At 39.3% G+C, this 21,744-nt stretch overlaps 1 protein-coding gene across 1 annotated transcript in view; it reads left to right on the top strand.

The window, feature by feature from the left end:
- Positions 1-33: 33 nt before the first annotated feature.
- Positions 34-21,744, top strand: part of RECQL (RecQ like helicase) — a 30,975-nt gene continuing 9,264 nt past the window's right edge. Inside the window, exons 1-12 of the mRNA XM_077826534.1 lie at positions 34-162; positions 3,808-3,886; positions 5,338-5,535; positions 6,616-6,795; positions 7,575-7,681; positions 8,684-8,882; positions 9,881-10,047; positions 11,239-11,320; positions 14,324-14,472; positions 14,566-14,683; positions 19,512-19,650; positions 20,444-20,538. Of these exons, the coding sequence (XP_077682660.1) occupies positions 3,868-3,886; positions 5,338-5,535; positions 6,616-6,795; positions 7,575-7,681; positions 8,684-8,882; positions 9,881-10,047; positions 11,239-11,320; positions 14,324-14,472; positions 14,566-14,683; positions 19,512-19,650; positions 20,444-20,538 (1,453 nt within the window). The 5' untranslated portion in view covers positions 34-162; positions 3,808-3,867. The remainder of the gene's footprint in view (positions 163-3,807; positions 3,887-5,337; positions 5,536-6,615; positions 6,796-7,574; positions 7,682-8,683; positions 8,883-9,880; positions 10,048-11,238; positions 11,321-14,323; positions 14,473-14,565; positions 14,684-19,511; positions 19,651-20,443; positions 20,539-21,744) is intronic.

Consider the following 21,744-nt stretch of genomic DNA (forward strand, 5'->3'; position numbering starts at 1 on the left):
TGCGGAAGTTGCGGCGGGCTGGGAAAGGGAGGGAAAGAGCGCGCGCGGGAAACGGAGGCGCCGCTGGTGAGAGCGAGAGGCGAGTGCGGCAGCGGCAGCGGCAGCGGCAGCGGCGGGGTGGGGGCTTAGGACGGGCGGGCTGAGCCTGGCGCGTGGGAAGAGGTGAGTTCACGTCGGGCTGGGCTGGGATGGGATGGGAGGGGTAGGGGCATCACCATCACCCTTCCCCCCCTTCCTGCCCCTTCCCACGTGCACCCCGCCGGGAGGGAGCAGGGTAAAGGGAGGGGTAGAGATGGAGGGGTATCCCGAGGGGAGGGGACAGGGGGAGCCCACGTGGAGAGGGATCGAGGTGTAGGGGGAGAGAAGGGGCAGGGCGAGGTATCCAGTGTGGGGCAAGAGCTCTTCAGTGACTGACTAAAACAGAAGCTGAGGAAATTCCCTCTCCGCGCCCCCTCCCCAAGCGCAGAGGTGTAGGGCTAGGAGGAATCATTGTGCTCCTCTAGTCTGACCTGAGTAACACAGGCCCTGACTTTCAGCTTTCCCCAGGGGTTTTCCAACCCTGCTCCGCCCAGAGGCCCTGCCCCCACTTCCCCAAGGCTCCACCCCACCCTGCTTCTTCCTGCCTCCACCCCACCCCCTGAGGCCCCCCCCCTGCTCCTCCCCCTGTCAGTGCCTCCTGACCATTGGCAGACAGCTGATCGTGGGAGGTGCTGGCGGGGCGAGGGGGGGAGGGGAGAGTGGAGAAGAGGAGCTGATCCGTGGAGCCTGCGAAACAGCTAATTGGTGGGTGGGTGCTACTATTTTTTTTCACTGGGGGTGCTCCAGCCTCTGAGCACCCACTGAGTCGGTGTCTCTACTGTGTAACACAGGACCATAGGACTTCCCTGGATTAATACCTGTTTTCTGTGGTGTTCTTTAAAGTGGTGTGAATGTCCCATATGCAAAAACACCCCCACCACTTCGTTGCTAAATAACAATTCACTACCTCCAGCTTCAGTAAATTCTCTGCTGGGTTGGATAGGCATTGTCCACCTCGTCCTCACCTTCCCCTTTTTGTGGCTTGGCGTATGCTCTGTCTGCTGTTGGCTTTAGCCATCCCTCTCCTAAGGAAATTCACCAATGAATCACTACATGATCATTCTGGTACAGTTTGCCAGATGCACTTTTTTCCATATAAACATCTTGCACTCAGCTGAATCATCTTCTGCCTGTACTTAGCCTATTTGAGATGTTCAGCTGCCTCTCTCTATGGGATGGAGCATGTACTTGAGCACTTTCCTTCTCTTTTAAAAAAAAAATCTTTATGCTTGGACATGGTAATTAAATCTCTTGACATGATGGTATTCCTGCACTTGCCATATTCCTCTTATTTGCTGTTGACTGATACTTATATTGGGTTACTTGTAAGTACAGTAGAACCTCAGAGTTATGAATACCTCAGGAATGGAGAAAGAAAAGGAGTACTTGTGGCACCTTAGAGACTAACCAATTTATTTGAGCGTAAGCTCAATAAATTGGTTAGGCTTCTACACTTTCCACAGTATGCATTCGATGAAGTGATCTGTAGCTCACGAAAGTTTATGCTCAAATAAATTGGTTAGCCTCTAAGGTGCCACAAGTGCTCCTTTTCTTTTTGCGAATACAGACTAACACGGCTGTTACTCTGAAACCTGTCAGGAATGGAGGTTGTTCGTAACTCTGAAATGTTCACAGCTCTAAGCAAAATGTCATAACTGTTCTTTTAAAAGTTTACAACTGAACAGTGACTTAATACAGCTTTGAAACTTTATTAGAAAAAAAAATGCTACTTTCCTTTTATTTTAGTAGTTTACTTTTAACACTGTACTGTATTGGCTTCTCTTTTTGTCTCTGCTGCTGCCTGATTATGTACTTCCAGTTCCAAATGAGGTGTATGGTTGACTGGTCAGTTCATAACTCTGATGTTTGTAACTCTGATGTTCTTCTGTATGCTTTTTAACTTTGGCAAGCTTGAGATTTTTTTGTTGTGTGTTTTAATGAGATCCTGAACATCTCATCTCCCTTTTTTGTTGTTGAATTATCTAACACAGTTTGATAAGCCAGAGCTTGCTTGTGAAGCTAACATTGCTTTAGTTTATCTAATTTTAAGCTTTTTGCAGTGTTTTACTAACATCATGGTTCTTTTTAAAGTTTGACTCTTCTGAGGTTTTATTTTGGAAACTGGTTGACAAGTGAGATGCAGAGCTTGTCACCTGTAGGCTGCTAGCTTGAATCCATGCATGGTTGATAAGTGAAACAGGCCACCGACCAATCTTTAGAAAGTGACTGATGTGAAATGAGTCAGTAGCCTTTGTTCAGTTCCTTAGTGTCTGCATTAGAGAAAAAGCAACTACTAATCGGTGCACATTTTGGCAGTGTCAGCAGAGAGAGGCCAAGGACTGAATCATTATAAGCACTGAACTTTCTCTCATAGAGGGGATTCTCAGTTTAACGTTGGCAGAGCATTTGTAGGGATGCTTGCATTGCCACTGCTCATTCTATTCCTGTACTTTGGATAAATTGGGTACTACAGTCTACATTGCTGCCAATCTGGCTAAATTCACTTGCATAAAAAATTAAGGGAGGTTATCCCATTGATGATGTCAATTTCAGATTCACGATCAGATATAGTGGATTCTGAACAGTGCCACTCTCCTATGTAGTAGATAGCTGAATCTTGCCAAATACTTTCTGAAATGAGTAATCTATGCAATAATCTGATTCTGTCCAAGGCAGAGCTCCTTTCAGTTATTCTGACTCCATCTTCTGACAAAACAAAGTATTTTAGCTGAATCTATTATTTGTTCCATGCATTGGTCATGTTTTTATCTTATGATCAGTTTTTAGGAAGCGACAATAGAAGTTGGCTGGGGGATTTTTCCTTTTTCTCTCCCCAAATAAGTGTTCCTGCTGAGGTAACAGGGGATGTCTTATTTTTATGTTTTGTTTAATTTTGTATTACTTTCTTACTGTAATACAGTGAAGATCATACTGTAATAGAAAGAATATCATTTGCAAATATTTATTAACTTAATATATTGAAGAGTTTTTTTGCTGCTGTTCTAACTCTTATGGGATTTTGTTTGTTATTCTATAAGTCCCATTATGGTGGTTCAGTGGTGTTTAGCAGGTCACTGTAATTAATTCTGATATTCTTATAGTTGCATTTATGAAAAGTCATCTCTCTGTTTTGTTGCACTAAAGCATGTGGACTGTTTTTATAGCATGCTCCAATTCCTATTAATGGGGATAACAGACTTCCACTGACTTCTGTAGGACTTGTTTCAGGACCCAGATTGGCAGAATACTTACCTTGAAAGTCTGGCAGTGTGCTAGCGATCATTGTCATTGACTTCTCCCTGTGAATTAATTTATTCAGTTAACATCAGTGTGTTTTTGTTGAAGGAAATGTGTGATGCCCTCTAGCGGGGATTGTGAATATTGACAAGATCTGAGGAATTAGTACAAAACTGGATTGATATTTAGCAAACAGAGTGGAATTACAGGCAAATAGTTTAATGTAATATATTCAGTGTGATTTTACAAGAAAGTACTAAATGATGTCCAGTTAATGAGCTTGACTGTTTTGTTCATAATACCATGGAGATTATGGACGGTCTCTTTGTCGTTTCCCTGCCAGAGGAGGATTGCTCTATATGATGTATTTGTATAATGCTTTGTCCTGTGTAGCTTGAAGATATATCAGCTGATGGAATTTCCCCCATTTCTTTACTACTGTCTAATGGATTTATAGAGATTTTTTAATAAAATATTTTAATTTTTTTTTAGAGAGAAGTGCTTGCTTAAGCAACATTTATTAATAAAGGACGAGTCCTTTCAACTTTGAAGATGACGACAACTGTTTCAGGTAAACCAAAATTAGGATGGTAACTATTCATTCCACCACTGTTTAACTAGTTTCATTAGAGTTGTTAGAAAACTCTGTTTTCATTGCTTGTTACTTCAACTGTATGTGTTTTCTTCAGGTTGAAAATTATTTTAATTGCTATAATTTTTTAAATCACGTTTTCCTTCATATTTCATTTTGGACATTTTTTCATTTCTGTAGCTATACACACAAGTTTGTAAAAACTTTCCTGGTTTCTAACAATTTCAAAGTGGTTTTAATTTTTTTTTTTTTTTAAAGGCATCTTTCACAGGCCACTAGTCTGTAACATGGACTCGTTCCTTTGGGTATTTTGAAAGGAAAACTTCCATGTTTTGTTCTGTTTCCAGAAAATCTGCAACAAGGATTTTTGGCACACAGACTTGCTGTAGCTGCAGTGCATGAGAACTATTGTGGTTGCTGTTTTTGGATCAAAGCATAACGTTTTTGGAAAAATATGTTTGTCTAGTTTTATCTGAAGGGACTGTAAACTGTCTCAGAAACATTGCTACATTCATCTAAATAATGCATGATCTAATTTACTCCATTAAATGGCAAATGCAATGAAGCCACATACTGAAACACTTGACTTCAATTCACTCTAGTGTGCTTAGACACAGAGAAGCAAATTCATATATTAGGCTGTACTCCTGAAAAGCAATAACTTCTGTGCTGTGCTTGCAAACCTACACAGAATTCATGCTCTGCAGATCTTCTGCTTCTAGACCTAAGGAGGGACATATCAGGACACAGGGTAGGGTTGGGAGCGCGGTTTATACCTTTTAGCATGTCCCCTATCTTCCCCTGCTTCCATCCTCGGTTCACCCTCCTCTGTTGGAATTAATGTTGTTCCTGATATGAAGACTTTTCACTGTGCAGCTGGACAGAGCTTGTGCACCCAATTTAGAGCCAGATGGAATATTTGTGGTACCATTCATCCCTGTGTACTAAAAGTGGTCAAGGCCAAATTTGACTATAGGATCACAAGATGAAAAAGATCTTATTATATCACACTGGTCCCGTCAGTCCTTGGAATATATGAATCAGAGTCCATTCCTGTGCCAGGGTGAATATAATTTCTCAGAAGTTACACTATGACATGATTTTTCTGCAACAAACAAGGTAATCATCCATCATGACAGTGTGGCAGACTTCTCCTAAGCTGCAGAAAAGAAGAGTACAGTTGTGGTTTATTAATATATTTATATGGCATTTTACATCTTCAGAGTGCCTTATGAATATTAAATATTTTAAACTCAGCAACAGGCCTGTCAGGTAGCTAAGAGAGTACTCTGTCCATTTTTCCAGACACTCTTGATTGTAGATTGGATTGCTGTCAACCACTGGACGCAAAATATCTAATGTGATTTGAAATTGTAATTAGCAAAATATACATGTTAGAATGTTATATTTTTCTACCTCTCTCACTTCAGTGCTAAAGGAGGAGCTGGTTTCCACTGATAGTGAGCTGCAGGCAGTAGAGATCCAGATTCAGGAACTTCTGGAAAGACAACAGGAGCTTATTCATAAGAAGACGGTGTTAAAGAATAAAATAAAACAATTTTCAGAAGATTCAGAGGCTGGCGAAAGTGAAGAAACCGAAACCTCAGCTGAGGCATGGAACAAACAAGGTTTACAAAATCAAATTCAATTATTATCGTCTTTACCATTTAATGTGAAGAAAGTACCAAGACTTATCAATGTCGATGAGATAATGAAAGTTAGAATTTGGTATTTTGGCCCATCTGTGTTTCACGGAGTTGCTTTTTGATTTCCATGTGGATAATTTTATTATTTCCTTTTGCCAGAAGTTTTTGTTGTTGTCTTGGTTGGTTGGCCTTACATTTTAATTAAATAGAGTGAAGCTTATATTTGCTTGCTCAGATATTCCTGAATACTGAAGTGGGCTCTGCTGGGCAGATTCTTCTAATAACTGATTATCATCAGTTTTGTCTTTTGCTTATTATGAATCATAATTTGGGAACTTGAAGTTACTAAATAGAATCGGAAGTTAGAAATTTTTTTGTGGGGCGGGGGTATCTGTTAAGTATACTGGGACAGATTCTGCCCCTAGGTTTACCACATAATCCACTGTAATGTTTGAGTTTGTATGGTATAATCGGGGCAATTTTGGTCAGGTAAATAGACTCTGGCTCTGTTGGCCGTAAAAGAAAAAAAATATTCCTCATTGTATATTTTCCCTGGATTTGCTTGTTTCTCTGCCTTCTACTTTGAGGAACACTGGTTTAAGAGCACCCTGAAAAATAACTAAAGGATCAGGTACAGTTGTAGGGTCTAATCCTGTAAACATTGAGTACCAGGCATAATGCTTTTTTCCATTTATGTTCATTGGACTAATGTTATGAATTAAGGATTAGCATTTTAGAGTACTTTGTGGTGTACCTGCTTTCTTTGAGCATTAATACACATTACAGGGTGACTAAATCCCTACGCTTGGTGACATATTGTGTTTATATTTTCAAAGGATCTGCAACATGTTTTCATGCAAGTCATAGACTTATGCACGCTATTCTTCAGTTTATATGTGCAGATCTTATGGGTACTGTTTTTCGTCTTGTGAAAATTTGGCCTGATGTGACACCACATTACTTTCAGTAAAAATTGCTTCTATATTTTAATTGGCTCTCCTTTTTATGTTTTAGATGTTCTAGCTTATAAAACATATTTTTACTGCTTGCTCCCTTTTACAGACTTCCCGTGGTATGAGAAGATCAAAACTACATTTCGTAATAGCTTTAAACTGCAGAAGTTTAGGTCTCTGCAGCTTGAAACAATAAATGCTACAATGGCAGGAAAGGATATATTTCTTGTCATGCCTACTGGAGGTGGAAAGAGTTTGTGCTATCAGTTACCTGCAGTATGTTCTGAAGGTATATGAGAATAAATGTCATGTACCAGTACATGGATTTATCTTTTTTGTATGGTTGGTTGTAGAGATGTAATGCTATATTTACTGTAAATAAAATTGTCTAATGCTAAGTATCCTTTGGAATAAGGAACATAACTCCCAATAATGGGAAGAAAGAGCAACAATTTTGAGACACAAACTTATCTTAAAAATACATTTCTGCTTGTTTTCTGTATTTCACTTTAAAGGGACGCTGTTGGCTTAAAAACATAGGCACAGATCTTGCAAACACTTGTTCTAAACAAATTTCTTTGTCTAGGTTCCTAACAACATCTTTAGCTAATTAAAAGTGAGATTTTAAAAATCCAATTTTTTTCTCATTAAAATTGATCTTTTACTTCTTGAATTTCAATTTGTACAATGTAAATCATTGAAGCCAGTTTAGCTTTTGTTTTTAAGTCAGTTTCACTTTCTTAGTGCTAAAGTGCTTTGATTTCAGATGTTGCAGAGGATTGTGTTTTAACAACTGCTTTATTGGGATATTTATTTATTTTTTTAATTGTGAAACCATTTTTATTGGCCTTGGATTTTAAAAAAAGCTAATTTTTACAAAAGGAGCCAACTTGTTGCTTAGCGTTGTTTAGTCCCCTTTACGTGGCTACTGTATACCCGACCTGCTTTGGTTAGATATATTAGTTCTTATGTGGTGCTTTTGTTTGTTGCAATTGAGTTATTTGTTTCAATTCAGTCCCCAATGAGAAATCATATGAGATAAGTAAGATGAATGATGATTTGTTTCAGGTTTCACACTTGTGATCTGTCCTTTGATCTCACTTATGGAAGATCAGCTAATGGTTTTAGAACAGCTGAGAATTTCTGCAACTTTATTAAATGCTTCAAGCAGTAAGGTATGTTTAACTGTCATGTGACATAGTTACCTTTATTCACATTATTTATGAATATATATGGATATTCTTATTGACTAGCTCAGCTTTGAATGATTGTAATGTAAATTTATAAGCCAAGGGACATCTTCCTGCCAATCCTTACCATGATGATATTAATCTAAATCAAATATATTGCATTCCTGTTTAAAACCAATAAAACAAGCAAAAACCTTGCGTGAAGCGAATAGAATTTTGTGGGACTGCATTAGTGACACAAAAATATTTTGTAGTTATGCACATTTTTTATGCTAAAGTGATTTTCTTTGGCCATACCTCTCAAATTTCTCGATTTTTTTTTTAAAAGAAGATGGCCATTACTATGTTACTTAGTAATATGTTTAGTAATGCAGACTCATATACATGGAATCAAATCTCTTGTTTCTGGGTATGAGCTGACTGCCACAAAGGGCAGAAAGGATTCCTCCCCCCGCCCCCCGATATGGCATTATCCAAATGACGAGCTGCATTTTGTGTGTGGGTGTGTAGTTTTTGCTAACTACCATTAGATAGTAGCCACTTTCAGAGGCAGGGTACTGGACCTAATGGATTAATACCTTGATGTGGCCTAACACATTTCAAAAATGGATGTCTCCAAAAATCCAGTAATAAAGTTTACAGTCTGGGATATTTGTTTTTCTTAAGGAATTTTTTCTCAAAACATAGCAGCAGAGATGTGGTTGACACCTGATATTTTACAAAGAAAATAAACCCCCTAAATAATACAGTACAAATATTCAGAGTATATTTGCTTCCTTTTTCTAAAATAATGCTAATATTTATTTGTTTTTAAAATATAATCACTTTCTATGTAACTACATAGATATAGATAGGTCACCTGCAAGGTCTTTTATGCTAGGTGTAGCAGTGTGTTTTGTGCATTGAATCACCGTTTATTCTAGAACTAAGGAACAGGAGCATGATCTGGTTTGTCCATTTCCAACTTCCTTCTTTGTTTTTTAACAGGAACATGTAAAGTGGGTTCACACCGAAATGCTGGATAAGAATTCGCAGCTAAAACTCATTTATGTTACTCCAGAGAAGATTGCAAAAAGCAAAATGTTTATGTCAAAACTGGAGAAAGCTTATCAAGCAGGGAGGCTCGCTCATATTGCTGTGGACGAGGTTCATTGTTGTAGTCAATGGGGACATGACTTCAGGCCTGGTATGCCCATCCAGAAATATATATTCAAAGTTATTCAAGCATAAATAAATGATGAGTTAGGTCTGAAATGAGGGGAAATGTTTTCCTTTTGATAGTGAAGTGTATGCACAATACACAACACAGAAAATACTTGTACGTTGGCTCAAAGATTTTTAACCTCATTCGTTCGGTACCATTCATAAATAATTTATGGCCTTGTCTAAAGGCCCAAGTTCATTTAAGTCAGGGAAATCTAACTGTGGGTTACATTGGCAATTTTCCAGGGGACTGAGAGTTGCACCTCATTTGCATAAACGGATTGTGTCTGTCATCTCTAATATGGATGTGCTGCCTGTGGAAAATACAAGTCTGTGCAACTCTCTTCATGGTGCTTAATACCTCCGTATTGAAGGTGAAAATACCATTGCTACATGGTGGAATTCCGTGGAATGCACTTTATTCACCTCTAGTGTAATTTACAAGAAGAAAAATTGGGCAGCATTTTGGTCTCCTGTCTGGTCAGCTGCATAAAACTAGTATTTATCAGGTGCTGTTTCTCCGCGTATGAAAGAACTTGTGATTCAGGGTACAGATGACTACAGTATCATCTACTAAACTTCTTCCTGATTTTTCTTTTAAATTTCTTACTAAAGAAAGTATTGCTTACAAATGACACATAATGGCCTTTATCTCTTTTTGCTAATGACCGCAATTGTTTGTTAGAATTGACACAAATCAAAATATAAATTATGTATGTTTTAGGGTTTTTTAATGTTAGTTTTGTTTTCTAATTCTCTTAACTTAGATACATTTTAATTAACAGTACATTCTGAATTTAGGTAAAAATCTGTTACAAGGCGAGTCACTCCACTAGGTCAATATGGCACTGCCTGCTGATCACTTCATTTGGATTTGTAAATTAGTTCTGTCATTACTTGTTAACTTGCTGCAGATTTGATGTATTAATATATCACGGGTGGTGTAAGAAACAAAATCTTTTTTCCGTTATTCTTATTTAGACTACAAGTCACTTGGTATCTTAAAACGACAATTTCCCAATGCTCCATTGATTGGGTTGACTGCAACTGCAACAAGTCATGTTCTGAAGGATGCTCAGAAAATTTTGTGTGTTCAGAAATGCATTACCTTTACTGCATCTTTCAACCGGCCCAATCTTTACTATGAGGTATTTATTGATTTGATTTGTAGTAGTGCCTATGAGCCCCTGTTATGGACCACGACACCGTTGTGCTAGGTGCTGGACAAACACAGAACAATCAGTATGTTACGCCTTCTGGAAGACTGAATTTCATTCTATAGTTCTAGGGCAGAATGAGGGCATCAGAGACAGTTATGACTTTCAGTCAGAGTCTGGCCCCTAACTGCCCTGGGTGCCTTTGAGAATATTTTGCTCTCTGAGGTGGTGGTTTATTTGCCGGAAGATAGTGTTCTAATAGTTAGTTTATCTTGAGGAAAAATAATAGCTAATTTTGTTCTGGGTCTTTTGGAAATGTTTAATTCCCACAGGATTCTTCCAAACTAAATCTTTGGCCGATTCATTTCTCTTGAATGTTTTTCTGTCTGAGGAAATGAGGACAAAGAAATGAAAGGCAAAGAAGTGGAGGTGGAGATGGGGCGGGTGAAAACCCAACAAAACAGGAGAGAACTCAGGAGTATGACAAAAACAATGAGATTGGATTGTTTTTTGTTTGTTTTTCCCCTGTTATCCAAGTATTTGTGTTCTTGGTCTGTTTTGCTTATGACTTAGATGGTCCTTTTTTTTTTTTTTAAAGTTTACTTCAAACTAATTTTTGCCAACTTGGTTCTAAACAGTAGCTGGGAACCAGGAGCTGTGTACTGGTACTGGACTCAAGGCTTTTGTGATTAATAATATTGGAGGCTATCCTTTCCTATTTTAATGAGCTAGCTTCTGAGCTGGCCTTGGTGCTTCACCATGACATCTTGTTAAAATTTGTATCTTCCTGCCTTTCGTAGAATTTGGGCTGCTCCATACATTGTGAGAGTGGGGTTTGGCAGACAAGAATGTTCATAGTTGAATGGCAGGTGGCAAGCACTGGCTGCTACAGCCAGTATCTTAGTTTAGAAAACTGGTGCAATTGTCTGGAAAAGTTGGGAACTTCTGTGGTTCCTTTCACATTCTTCACTGGGAAGCTTCTGAGTGAGCTTTTTAGTTGTAATGGATCTTTAAACTGTAGAATAAATTTAAATTAGTCAAAGGGAAGAATAGATGAGTTTACTGTATTAGGAGGAGTACAATAATAGGAGTATAACAAATTGGCTGAGTGGCCATTTAAGAGTTCTTTGGTAATATATGCAATGTGGTGGGGGTGTGTTATGTTTTTTTTTTTTTTTCCAGGTTCGTCAAAAACCTTCAAACAGCGAGGACTTCATTGAGGACATTGTTAAGATCATCAATGGAAGATACAAAGGGCTCTCAGGTAAACAATATAAAAACTAATGCTTTTAAACTTTTTATTTAAGGCAAAGTTACAATAAAACTAACCTAATAAATGGTATATCACTTGTTCAGGATCAGGTTAATATTCAAAGAACCTGGCTAAAGGTTGCTGCCTGGGAACCCTCCTCCTCTGAATAGGCTAAAAACGGTGACCAAATTTCTAAATAGCTGTCCTTCTCTTGGTGCATTTCTTGTATACGTATTTGGTGAGAAAGCTTTCCCAGTACAAAGACAGGGCATATTTCACTAAGCCACAATTCTTGGGGGCGGGAGGGAGAATCCTACACATTTTCAATAATGTGCAATACATAGTCTAGCTGCTAACAGTCAAAAATGAATTAATCTGTCATTCTGTGTAAAACGTAGATCCTTTACTGGAGCATTAAATAAGTTAGGTCGGGATCTCTTGGAAGCTGGCATTTTTTCATAAGATGATTCTCTTTAAGAATTTCCTGTGAAAACAATCTAATTCCTGGACACATCCACCATGTGTGCAAGTATGTTCCGATTTTCCCTTCAACCTCTCCAACAGAGCACCTCAAAAAATATGATGGATGTTAATTGGAGTGAAATGCCATCTATACAGTAATTTTTATAAATTGAAGATGTATATACCCTTCCCCATATAGAAACCCACTCCTACAGATCAATTTCTTTGTCCAAATCCCTCTCCCATCTTTTCATTGGCTGTATTTTTTTAATCAACATCTTTTGAATCAAAAATGTATATATTTTAGAAATTAAACATTTCATTCCTCGGTCAACTTCTCAAATTTGGTTAAAGGTCTCGATAAAGCCACCTTGTATCCAGATTTCACAATAAAATGTTTGACTTGTAAATTTTGAAAATATAGGATTTTTATATTTAATGTATTAAATACCTCTCTCGGTATAATTTCAAATCAGGACCCAGGAGCAGCTGTCTGAATTGAGTAATTTCAGCTCTTACCCGCAACTAATAATCACTCTGATATTTCCTAGGGATAAATTCCTGATTATATTTAAAAAAAAAAAAAAGTAGCTAGGAGAGAGGGCCCCGGCAATAGGAATTTAGAAAATTTGTCCAAAGCTGCTAAAATGGTCTGGATAAATGGATGACTTTCCATGTATGGTGACCTGAATTTCTCTTTAGTCCAACAATTAGTATACAGTCCAATGAAACCTGTACAAGAGATCTTTTTAGGCAACCTCCTATTTTATGGAACTGCTCCAAAGTATCGAGAACTCATCACAATCAGAAGACCCCGTTCCATTAAGCATCCAATTTTAAACGCAAAACAAAAGTAACAAGATATGTACTTCCAACATTGTATTGTCCCTTACTATTTGTCTTGTCTATTTAGATTGTAATCTCTTTGGAATAGGGCCTGTGCCTTCCTGTGTGTGTTCAGTGCCTAACACAGTGGGGCCTTGATCCTGATTAGGTCTTTGGGCACTGCTCCAATACATATAATAATAAAACTTTTGAAGTTCCCTTGAGTGGTAGCTTAAAATACATTGAGCTGTATTATGAAAGCAATTTAAAGGTGCTGCAAAATACCCTGTTAGAACTAAAACGCTTTGGAAAATGGAGAGACAAGGTGGGTGCAGTAATATTTCTTATTGGATCAACTTCTTATGGTTGGTGAGAGAGGCAAGCTTTTGAGTTTACACAGAGCTCTTCTTCAGGTCTGGGAAAGGTACTAAGAATGTCATAGCTAAATACAAGATTGAATAAATAGTTTAGCGTAAGCACATATTCCAAGGGACCATTCAAGGTGAAATGGCCCGTTAACACATCCGTAGTCATAGGACAAAAAAAGGGTTTGGGGATTACAGATTATTGTAATAAATCCAGTGTCTTTAGATAGAGCATGAAGGCCAGAGGAGGGGCTTCAGGAAAGATTTCTTTCAGGATGGGGATCCTGAACCCCTTCTTTGCCTTCATATGACACACCAACCTCTCCAAGCTACTCAGAGGCAAGCTCCCCACAGACCAGGATACACAGTCTCAAAGCGGCACCAGACTCTGCCAGAACAACAGATGCAAACCTGTAGACCTGTCTTCACTGCTACAATGATCAACACACCTTTCAAGATCCAAGGGCCTTACAACATGTGGTGTAGCTCATGCAGGGCACTAAATGCCCCATTAACAACTATGTGGGCGAAACCAGACAATTGTTACGCACTCGAATGAACTCGCACAGTAAAATGATAGGATGTTTTTATCACCTGTGGGTGGATACTTTTCACAAAGTGATCACTCTACATCTGGCCATCAGTCCTCAGCCTCAAAAGAAACCTGCACAAGGCTTTCAAAAGATGAGCCGGGGAGCTTAAATTCATAACTTCGCTAGCCACTAAAAACCATAAAGACAGACACTGGATTTATGGCTTATTACAACAATCTGTAACCCACTAACCCCCCTTTTTGTCCTGTGACTACAGAGGAGTTAACAGTCACTTCACCTTGAATGGCCCCTTAGAATATGTGCTAAATACTTTTGCTAGACAATCTGTTTGATCTTGTATTTAGCTGTGATGCTCTTCCCTGGATTGCTAAGTAACGCTGGGCAGTTAATTCCCCTCTCTGTGCCTTAGTTTCTCTATTTGTAAAATGGGCTAATGACACTGTCCTTGTTTGTAAAACACCTTGCGGTCTACTGATAAAGTGCTATATAAGACCATGGTGGTATTGTAATGTTGTTTATTATTATAAATACCATTGCTATTTAAGCAGAGAGTCCAAAATTGGAATTGATGCGGAGACTGAACTGCTTTTTCTGCTTTTGCATGACCAAGCATATTAGTGAGTCAGTGGTTGGGAAATTTTGCACTCTTTCCCCATGTCTTATCAGTCATTTGGACAGACAGGGGATGTTATCTTCAAGCCTATTAATCCTGCACCTTGCACGAACATGAAGCATATATTCCACTTACATTTTTTTTAAACAGTTCATTGCCATAAAAAAGTGGGGTTTTTGTTTTTTCTTTGGTACAGGAATTATCTACTGTTTTTCACAGAAGGACTCAGAGCAAGTTACCATTAGTTTGCGGAAACTGGGAATTAAGGCAGATGCTTACCATGCAAATCTGGAGCCCAAAGATAAGACCAAAGTTCACAAGGGATGGGCAGCCAATGAAATCCAGGTTAGGTATACAATTACTTCTATAGAACTATCAGACTTAAATAACTATATAAATCTGTATCCTGATGGTTTAATGGTTGTACTCCTGTTTCAGGTGGTAGTGGCAACAGTTGCATTTGGCATGGGAATTGATAAGCCAGATGTGAGGTTTGTAATTCATCATTCAATGAGCAAATCCATGGAGAACTACTATCAAGAGAGTGGACGTGCAGGTATTGTGAACAAGTTGGCTCCTACTGATAAAGGGAATAGACTTCCATAAACCAGTAATATTGTGTTCGTTGTTTTCCTATTGTAATAGAGTTCACAGAGGGCCAGGTGGCCCAGTGGTTAATGCATCCGGTTTCTAGTCCTGTGGTTCCCAGTGGGAAAGGCATTCAATCCGGTTCCTAACCCTTGTATGTAGCTTATCTTAACATCCTTACGCTCTCCTTTCTAGAGTGTGTAGGGAATAGACCCTCCTTGTACACTGGAAAGGGCTAGGGTGGAAATGAAGCTTATGCCTCTCCTGCAACAAGGGCAGTTGTTAGGGGAGGCCAGGTCCTCCCCCAGCATCTCCAAGTCCAATATAAGTAAAAGAAAAGACAACTAAACCTTCAGTCCCAAAGGGTCTCAGCAGGCAGTCTTCTTCCTCACATGGAGGCTTCTTCAGCATCCTTATTCAGGAGACTGCAGAGTAAGTCTGTCTTCCTCCCCATTCTGAACTGAGTTGCTCCCTTTTAAGCTTCCTTTCCAGTTAAAGTGTGCTTTGTAGGTCTGGAGAGGTAGGGCTACCTGAGCGCAGTATTGTCCCTTCACCCCTTCAGGCTCAGCATGGGGTTTGTACATCCCATCACAGATTTGTCATTGCAGTATGTTGACACAGAGCATTAAACAGTAATAAGTCACCAGGACCAGATGGTATTTACCCAAGAGTTCTGAAGGAACTCAAATATAAAATTGCAGAACTAACAGCTGTGGTATGTAACCTATTACTTAAATTAGCTGATGTACTAGATGAATGGGGGATAGCTAATGTGACAACAATTTAAAAAAAAAAAAAGGCTCCAGAGGCCGTCCCAGTAAGCCTAATTTCAGTACCAGGTAAATTGGTTGAAACTGTAGTGGAGCACAGAATTATCAGACATATAAATGAACATGATTATTGGGAACGAGTCAACATGGCTTTTGTAAAAGAAAATCATGCTTCACCAATCTACTAGAATTCTTTTTGGGGGGGGGTCAACAAAAGGGTGATCCAGTGGATATAGTATACTTGGACTTTCAGAAAGCCTTTGACAAGTCTCTCACCAAAAGCTATTAAGCAGAGTAAACAGCCCTGGGGCAAGAGAGGAGGTCCCCTCGTGGTTCAGTAACTGGTTAAAAGACAGGAAACAAGGAATAAATGTTCAGTTTTCAGAATGGAGAGAGCTAAATATGGGGTCCTACCAGGACCTGTACTGCGACCAGTGCTGTTCAGCATATTCATAAATTATCTGGGAAAGGGGATAAACAGTGGGGTGGCAAAGTTTGCAGAAGATGCAAAATTACACAAGGTAGTTAAGTCCAAAGCTGACTGCAAAGAGTTACAAAGGGATCTCACAAAACTGCGTGAATGGGCAACAAAATGGCCGATGAAATTCATTGTTGATAAATGCTCATTGGAGAAAACAATCCCAACTAAATGTATAAAATGATCGGGTCCAAATTAGTTGTTACCACTCAAGAAAGAGATCTTAAAGTTATCATGGCTAGTTCTCTGAAGACACCTGGTCAGTGTGCAGCAGCAGTCAAAAAAGGTAACAATGTTAGGAACCATTAGGAAAAGAATAAATAATAAAAGAGAAAATATCATAATGCCACTATTTAAATCCATGGGATGCCCACAGTTCTGGTCACCCTATCTGGAAAAAAAAGATATATAATAGAAATGGAAAAAGTGCAGAGAAGGGCAACAAAAATGATGAGGGGTATGGAACAGCTTCCCTATGAGGAGAGATTAAAAAGACTGGAACTATTCATCTTGGAAAGAGGTGACTAAGGGGTGGGGGTATGATAGAGGTCTATAAAATCATGAATGGTGGGGAGAAAGTGAATAGGGCAGTGTTATTTACCCCTTTATATAATACAAGAACCAGGAGTCACCCAATGAAATTAATATGCAGCAGGTTTAAAACAAACAAAAGGAAGTACTTCTTCACACACTGTGTGGAACTCATTTCCAGGAGATGTCATGAAGGCAAAAATTATAACTGAGTTAAAAAAGAATTAGATAAATTCATGGAGGGTGGGTCTATCCGTGACTATTAGTCAAGATGGTCAGGGATGCAACCCCATGCTCCAGGTGTCCCTAAGCCGCTGAGCGCCAGTTGCTGGGACTGGTGGACAGTGGATGAATCACTTGATTGCCTTGTTCTGTTCATTCCATTTGAAGCGCTTGGCCTTGGAAGACAGGATATTGGGCTAGGTGGAGCATTGGCCTCACCCAGTATGACCATTCGTATGCTAATATATGTTGTGCTTTTGGCCTGGCTCTCATTTACACTTAAGGCCCCTTTACACCATTCTGGCAATTAAAGAGGTCTTAAAGTGGGCATAAATTACATTTACACTCACTGTAAGGGCTATTTACACTGCCAGAGTGGTGTAAAAGAGCCTTAATATAAATGAAAATCTGGCCCTCTGCCTTTTGTTTTTTAGCAGATTCTTGTTTTGTTACACCCATTGTTACCAAAATTACTTCATGACATGCAAATTGTTGGCTGATCAGATGTGTGCTATTTGTATAACTACTTGGGATGTTTGACCCATGACTGTATCGTGCTTTTCATCCCAAACTCTCTCTCAAGTGATCTCTGAGCTCTATACAAGATTCATTTCTTTCACCATGAAAATGCAGCCACCTATTGGGTATAGAGCATCAGCTATTGACCAGTGCACACCAACACTACACATCTGAGGGCTAAAAGGGAGTAATATCATCCTAGCTAATTGAAATTAGAGGGAGAATTTTGATTGGTTCAAATTTGGTCAGTACACTAGAGTTAAAAGAATGTTTACACGACCATAAATAATGAAGACCTCTGTTTTGTTTCATCTGAAAAATGACATCTTCCACAGAAATACCCCGTAGCACCTGCTGTAGTGTTGGTTAGATATTGATTCAGAGGGAATAGTGACATAGAAGAGGGAGAATGCAACAGCATAAACTGAGGAAAAACTCAGTGATACTCAATAATTGGAAGGCTGGACAGTTGCTGATTTTCCTTTGGCTCGGTAGTAATGCACAAACTCAGGGACAGGATTTGAAGTTATGTGGAAGGCTTCTGAAGACCTCATGAAGCAATTGGCTGAGATTTGAACACTGCCTTTTCATCATATGTATGTTAGGCATCAGCTTCAGTACTGGCATAAAAAAGGCACAACTTCTACTGAAATCAATGGGAGTTTGCATCTGCTTATACTAGTACTGAACTGTTCGCAGGTCATGTCAGGGATGATGGCGTGAATGAATTAAAGCTGATGAGGTAGGGACCACCAGTTAATGGCTCTAACTGCTGCCCCTGGTTGTTTAGTGTAAACTCCCATTACGCTGGTGCTGCTTACACCTACTTAAACGTTGTTTTATGAAAGTTTATGCCATTGCTTATGTAACTACTGTCAAAGTTTGACTCAGACTCACAATTTATCAGACCACTCTGTTTTATTAGCAAAGCTGCTCTGCTAATACATTTAGAAGTGAGCCCCCCGAGTGGGGCTTGTGTCTCTTAATTTATAAGGTTTTTGGAGGACAAGTTACAGAGAAGTTACAGACAAAAGAAGAAAAAAGATTTTAGTCACCACCCTTCGAGATCCCTGAGACCAGTCATGTATCTTCAATTACCTGCCACCCTTAACAATCTCCTTTAACAGCTTCCAGTTAACTTGACTAATTGCCCTTCACACCTTCCATTCTGATGCCTGCTTCTTAGACGTGCTGGCTCTATCTTAATTGCTTCTCCATTCAAAAGCTAACTGTCCCTAGGTGTGCTCCCTCAGATACTTTGTAACATGTTTTGGCATGCCCTCTTATATACAATGTATCCAGCATGTCCCCTTATACAACGCTATACTTATACAATGTTATACTTCCACACTACTGATTTGACTCGCTCTTCCATGTGGGGTGTATTTACTCCATCTGCATATGGCTGAGTTTTTGGCCTATAGTCTTTGAACATGAAACCTTCCTCTTTTTCCCTGCATCCAAATGAAATGATTCTTTATGCCTAACTGTGATAAAATTTCATAAGTGTTCAGGGTTTGCCAAGGTTATGGGAATGGGAGACCAGTGCATGCGAACACCCAACAGTACGTAGTCCTACCAAAATCAAAAGGAAAAATTGTCACTCATCCTAGCTAGATAAAGCAGTATTGTTGTTAAATAGAATGCTTCGTTAGAGTATTTTCACAATGTGATAGCAGCACTTGAGGGTTTGATCCTCGATAGATCAGGAGGTGTAGTGGCCGTTAAAAAGCTGCCTTTGTACTAAATTATTTTTTGTTGGCCCTCTTGGAGGCCTATTAAAATGGCTGAAATTGTGTAGCCAACAAATATTTGATATAAAAATTCATTTGAATTGGATTAATGTCAATGCATGTTTTTCAGGAGGGATTTTTCATAAGCACCAGTGCTTGCCTATCTCTGCTTCCATTGACTTCTGATGTATACATTAAGACTGTACTGGAGACTAATTCCTTGTTACAGACTTTGAGAGCATACTTTTCAGGGTGTGTATATATACATAACTCCTTACATAGTATCTGCGTACATTTCACAATGATGATGATGACCAGTGTGACACTGGCTTTCATTTTGAGATCTCACTGTACATCCTTTGAACCAGAATATACATACAGAATCCAGAGATTCCTGTAAATCCTTTGCACTCCCTTGCCAGTTGGCATGAAGTGGTTCTTGGGTCACGTTTTGCATATTCATAAAACATTTCTTCTTTGTTCCTAAACTTGTGAAAAGTCTAAATGCAAAGTCTAAATGGTGTTGTTTCAAATGCGTTGTAGGTCGAGATGACCAGAAAGCTGACTGCATTTTATATTATGGTTTTGGAGATATATTCAGAATCAGCAGCATGGTAGTGATGGAGACTGTGGGGCAACAGAAACTATATGATATGGTATCCTATTGCCACAACATGAACAAGTAAGTTATTCTGGCTTTCTGGTGTGTTTTTTATTTTTTAAATAACTTTTCTTCCATGTTTATAGATATTAATAGGGAACAGTCACATATGCCAGGATTTGTGTATCTGAAGCTCATCACATTTGATATAGCATATGAAATAAGAGTGTTTAACTTACCACTCACGCTCTCTCGCTGTTTTAAAAATGTGCATGGTAGAAGTAGTTTGTATTACAGCTGTAAAAGAAATCAGCCAAAAGCATGTAGGTTTCAAGCCCCTTTCAGTGTATGTGCTGGAATATTTTGCTTTGAGATATCAGTACATAATAGTCGGACTGGATCAGAGTCCTGTTTAATCTGATATGCTTCAGAAGAAGGTGGAACTCCTGCCCTTGACAATGGTCTTGCCAGTTTAGTGAATACTGTACAACAGGGGTAGGGGAAAATCTTGGCCTAATCTCACAATCCAATTGATATTCTGAAGCATTAGTATCAATAGTCCTTGTCATTTTCATCCTACTTACTGGAATTGCAGATGCTGTTGATTATCATGTAACTAATCTTTTCTATTTAAATAAGCTGTTCACTCAACAATAGTCGTAGCAGTGAATGCCACAGTAAAACAGTATTTCCTTCTTGAGTGACCGCTTTTTCTTTTTTTGAGACAAGATAGGATCACTTAAGTGGCTTTCTCTGCACCATTCATTTGATGTAATATATATGTGCACCTAGTATTTTACAATCTTACTTTTGCCTCATCTCTAAAATAAATATATATATCTATATCTCTATATCTATATCTCTATACTCTCAGGTGTCGCCGCGTATTGATTGCTCAGCATTTTGATGAAGTGTGGGATTCTGCAAACTGCAACAAAATGTGTGATAACTGCTGTAGAGAGAAGCTTTGTAAGTAAACTGATGTTTAATTTGAAAGCAGACAGTAGGGTTACTATGTGCTTCAAAGAAATGTCCAGTCTAGACAAGATGTTTAAAGCCTTCTAAAAGGGAATTCAACTAATCGGTCAATCATATAGGCAGGGTAGTAGCCATGCCTATTTTTTAAGGTTGCTCAACACTTCCCGTTGCAAGACCCTGTTTTCATTTGCTTATAAATTTGCATAACTTTAACCATTTGGGCTGAAATTTTCTATGCTGCTGGGTATCTTCCTTGGGCTGAATTCTTAAATTTCAGCCAAAACAGTCCAGCTGTTTTCAAGAACTAGACTAAGGGAAAACATGTTGTTTTGCCCAGGTTAAAAATATATTCTGATGTCCTTTTCTTTGAGAAGCTCTAGTGCCCTAATGCTTTGCAACAGGCACTTGAAATTTGGCCAGGGTGGCTTTTGTGTCAGATGTGCCTTTTTGCTGTCCCTGTGCAAATCTGCCCAAATTTGCCTATCTCTTTGGAAAAAAATTATGTTCACACATGCTCAGTAGAGACTATTTAGAATTCAGCAGCTAAAATCTCTAAAGAAGATTCCATTCACACTGGGCATGCTCCAGCCCCAATGTGTGATCAAACTGCACATGTGCCATCACCAGAGAGCAGCTAGCATGCTCTGGACTGGGGTTAAGCCTGGGTTGTGGATGATCAAAAGAACTTTCCCTGTAATTGCTGCTCTGGACTGGGGTTAGGGCAGGCTCTGGAACAGAGAGCAGGGAGGCTGTGAGCTGTGCTCTGAATGATTCTCTGCTGGTGCCCAGGCTGTATGGAGGAGAAATGTGCCTGATTTAAATGCAGAGGGGACTAGATGGAGATTGGGGGTGAGGGAGAGGAGTTGATTGGGACATGGAGCCTGGTGGGGGTGGGGGAAGAGAGAAACTGGGAGTTGAGATGTTTGGGACTGGGAAAGGAGACAGAGCTGGGATGGTGGGGAGGCAAGTCTAAGGAGTGCAGCCTGGGACTGTGGTGGGCAAGGAGAATGGGATTGGAATGAAGAGCCAGGGATGGGAAAGAAACAGGACTGGGATAGGGATGGTTTGGAGGGGACAGGACAAGAAAGAGGAATAGGCAGAAGGGCCTGTGCCCACTGGAGCACGCTATTTTTCAGAGCCTGAAATGGAACCAAACATTCCAGTATCTCACCATTCCTCTGCTGTCAACAATTAAAC

The sequence above is a fragment of the Eretmochelys imbricata genome, chromosome 1 (assembly GCF_965152235.1).
Source record: "Eretmochelys imbricata isolate rEreImb1 chromosome 1, rEreImb1.hap1, whole genome shotgun sequence".
NCBI lineage: Eukaryota > Metazoa > Chordata > Testudines > Cheloniidae > Eretmochelys > Eretmochelys imbricata.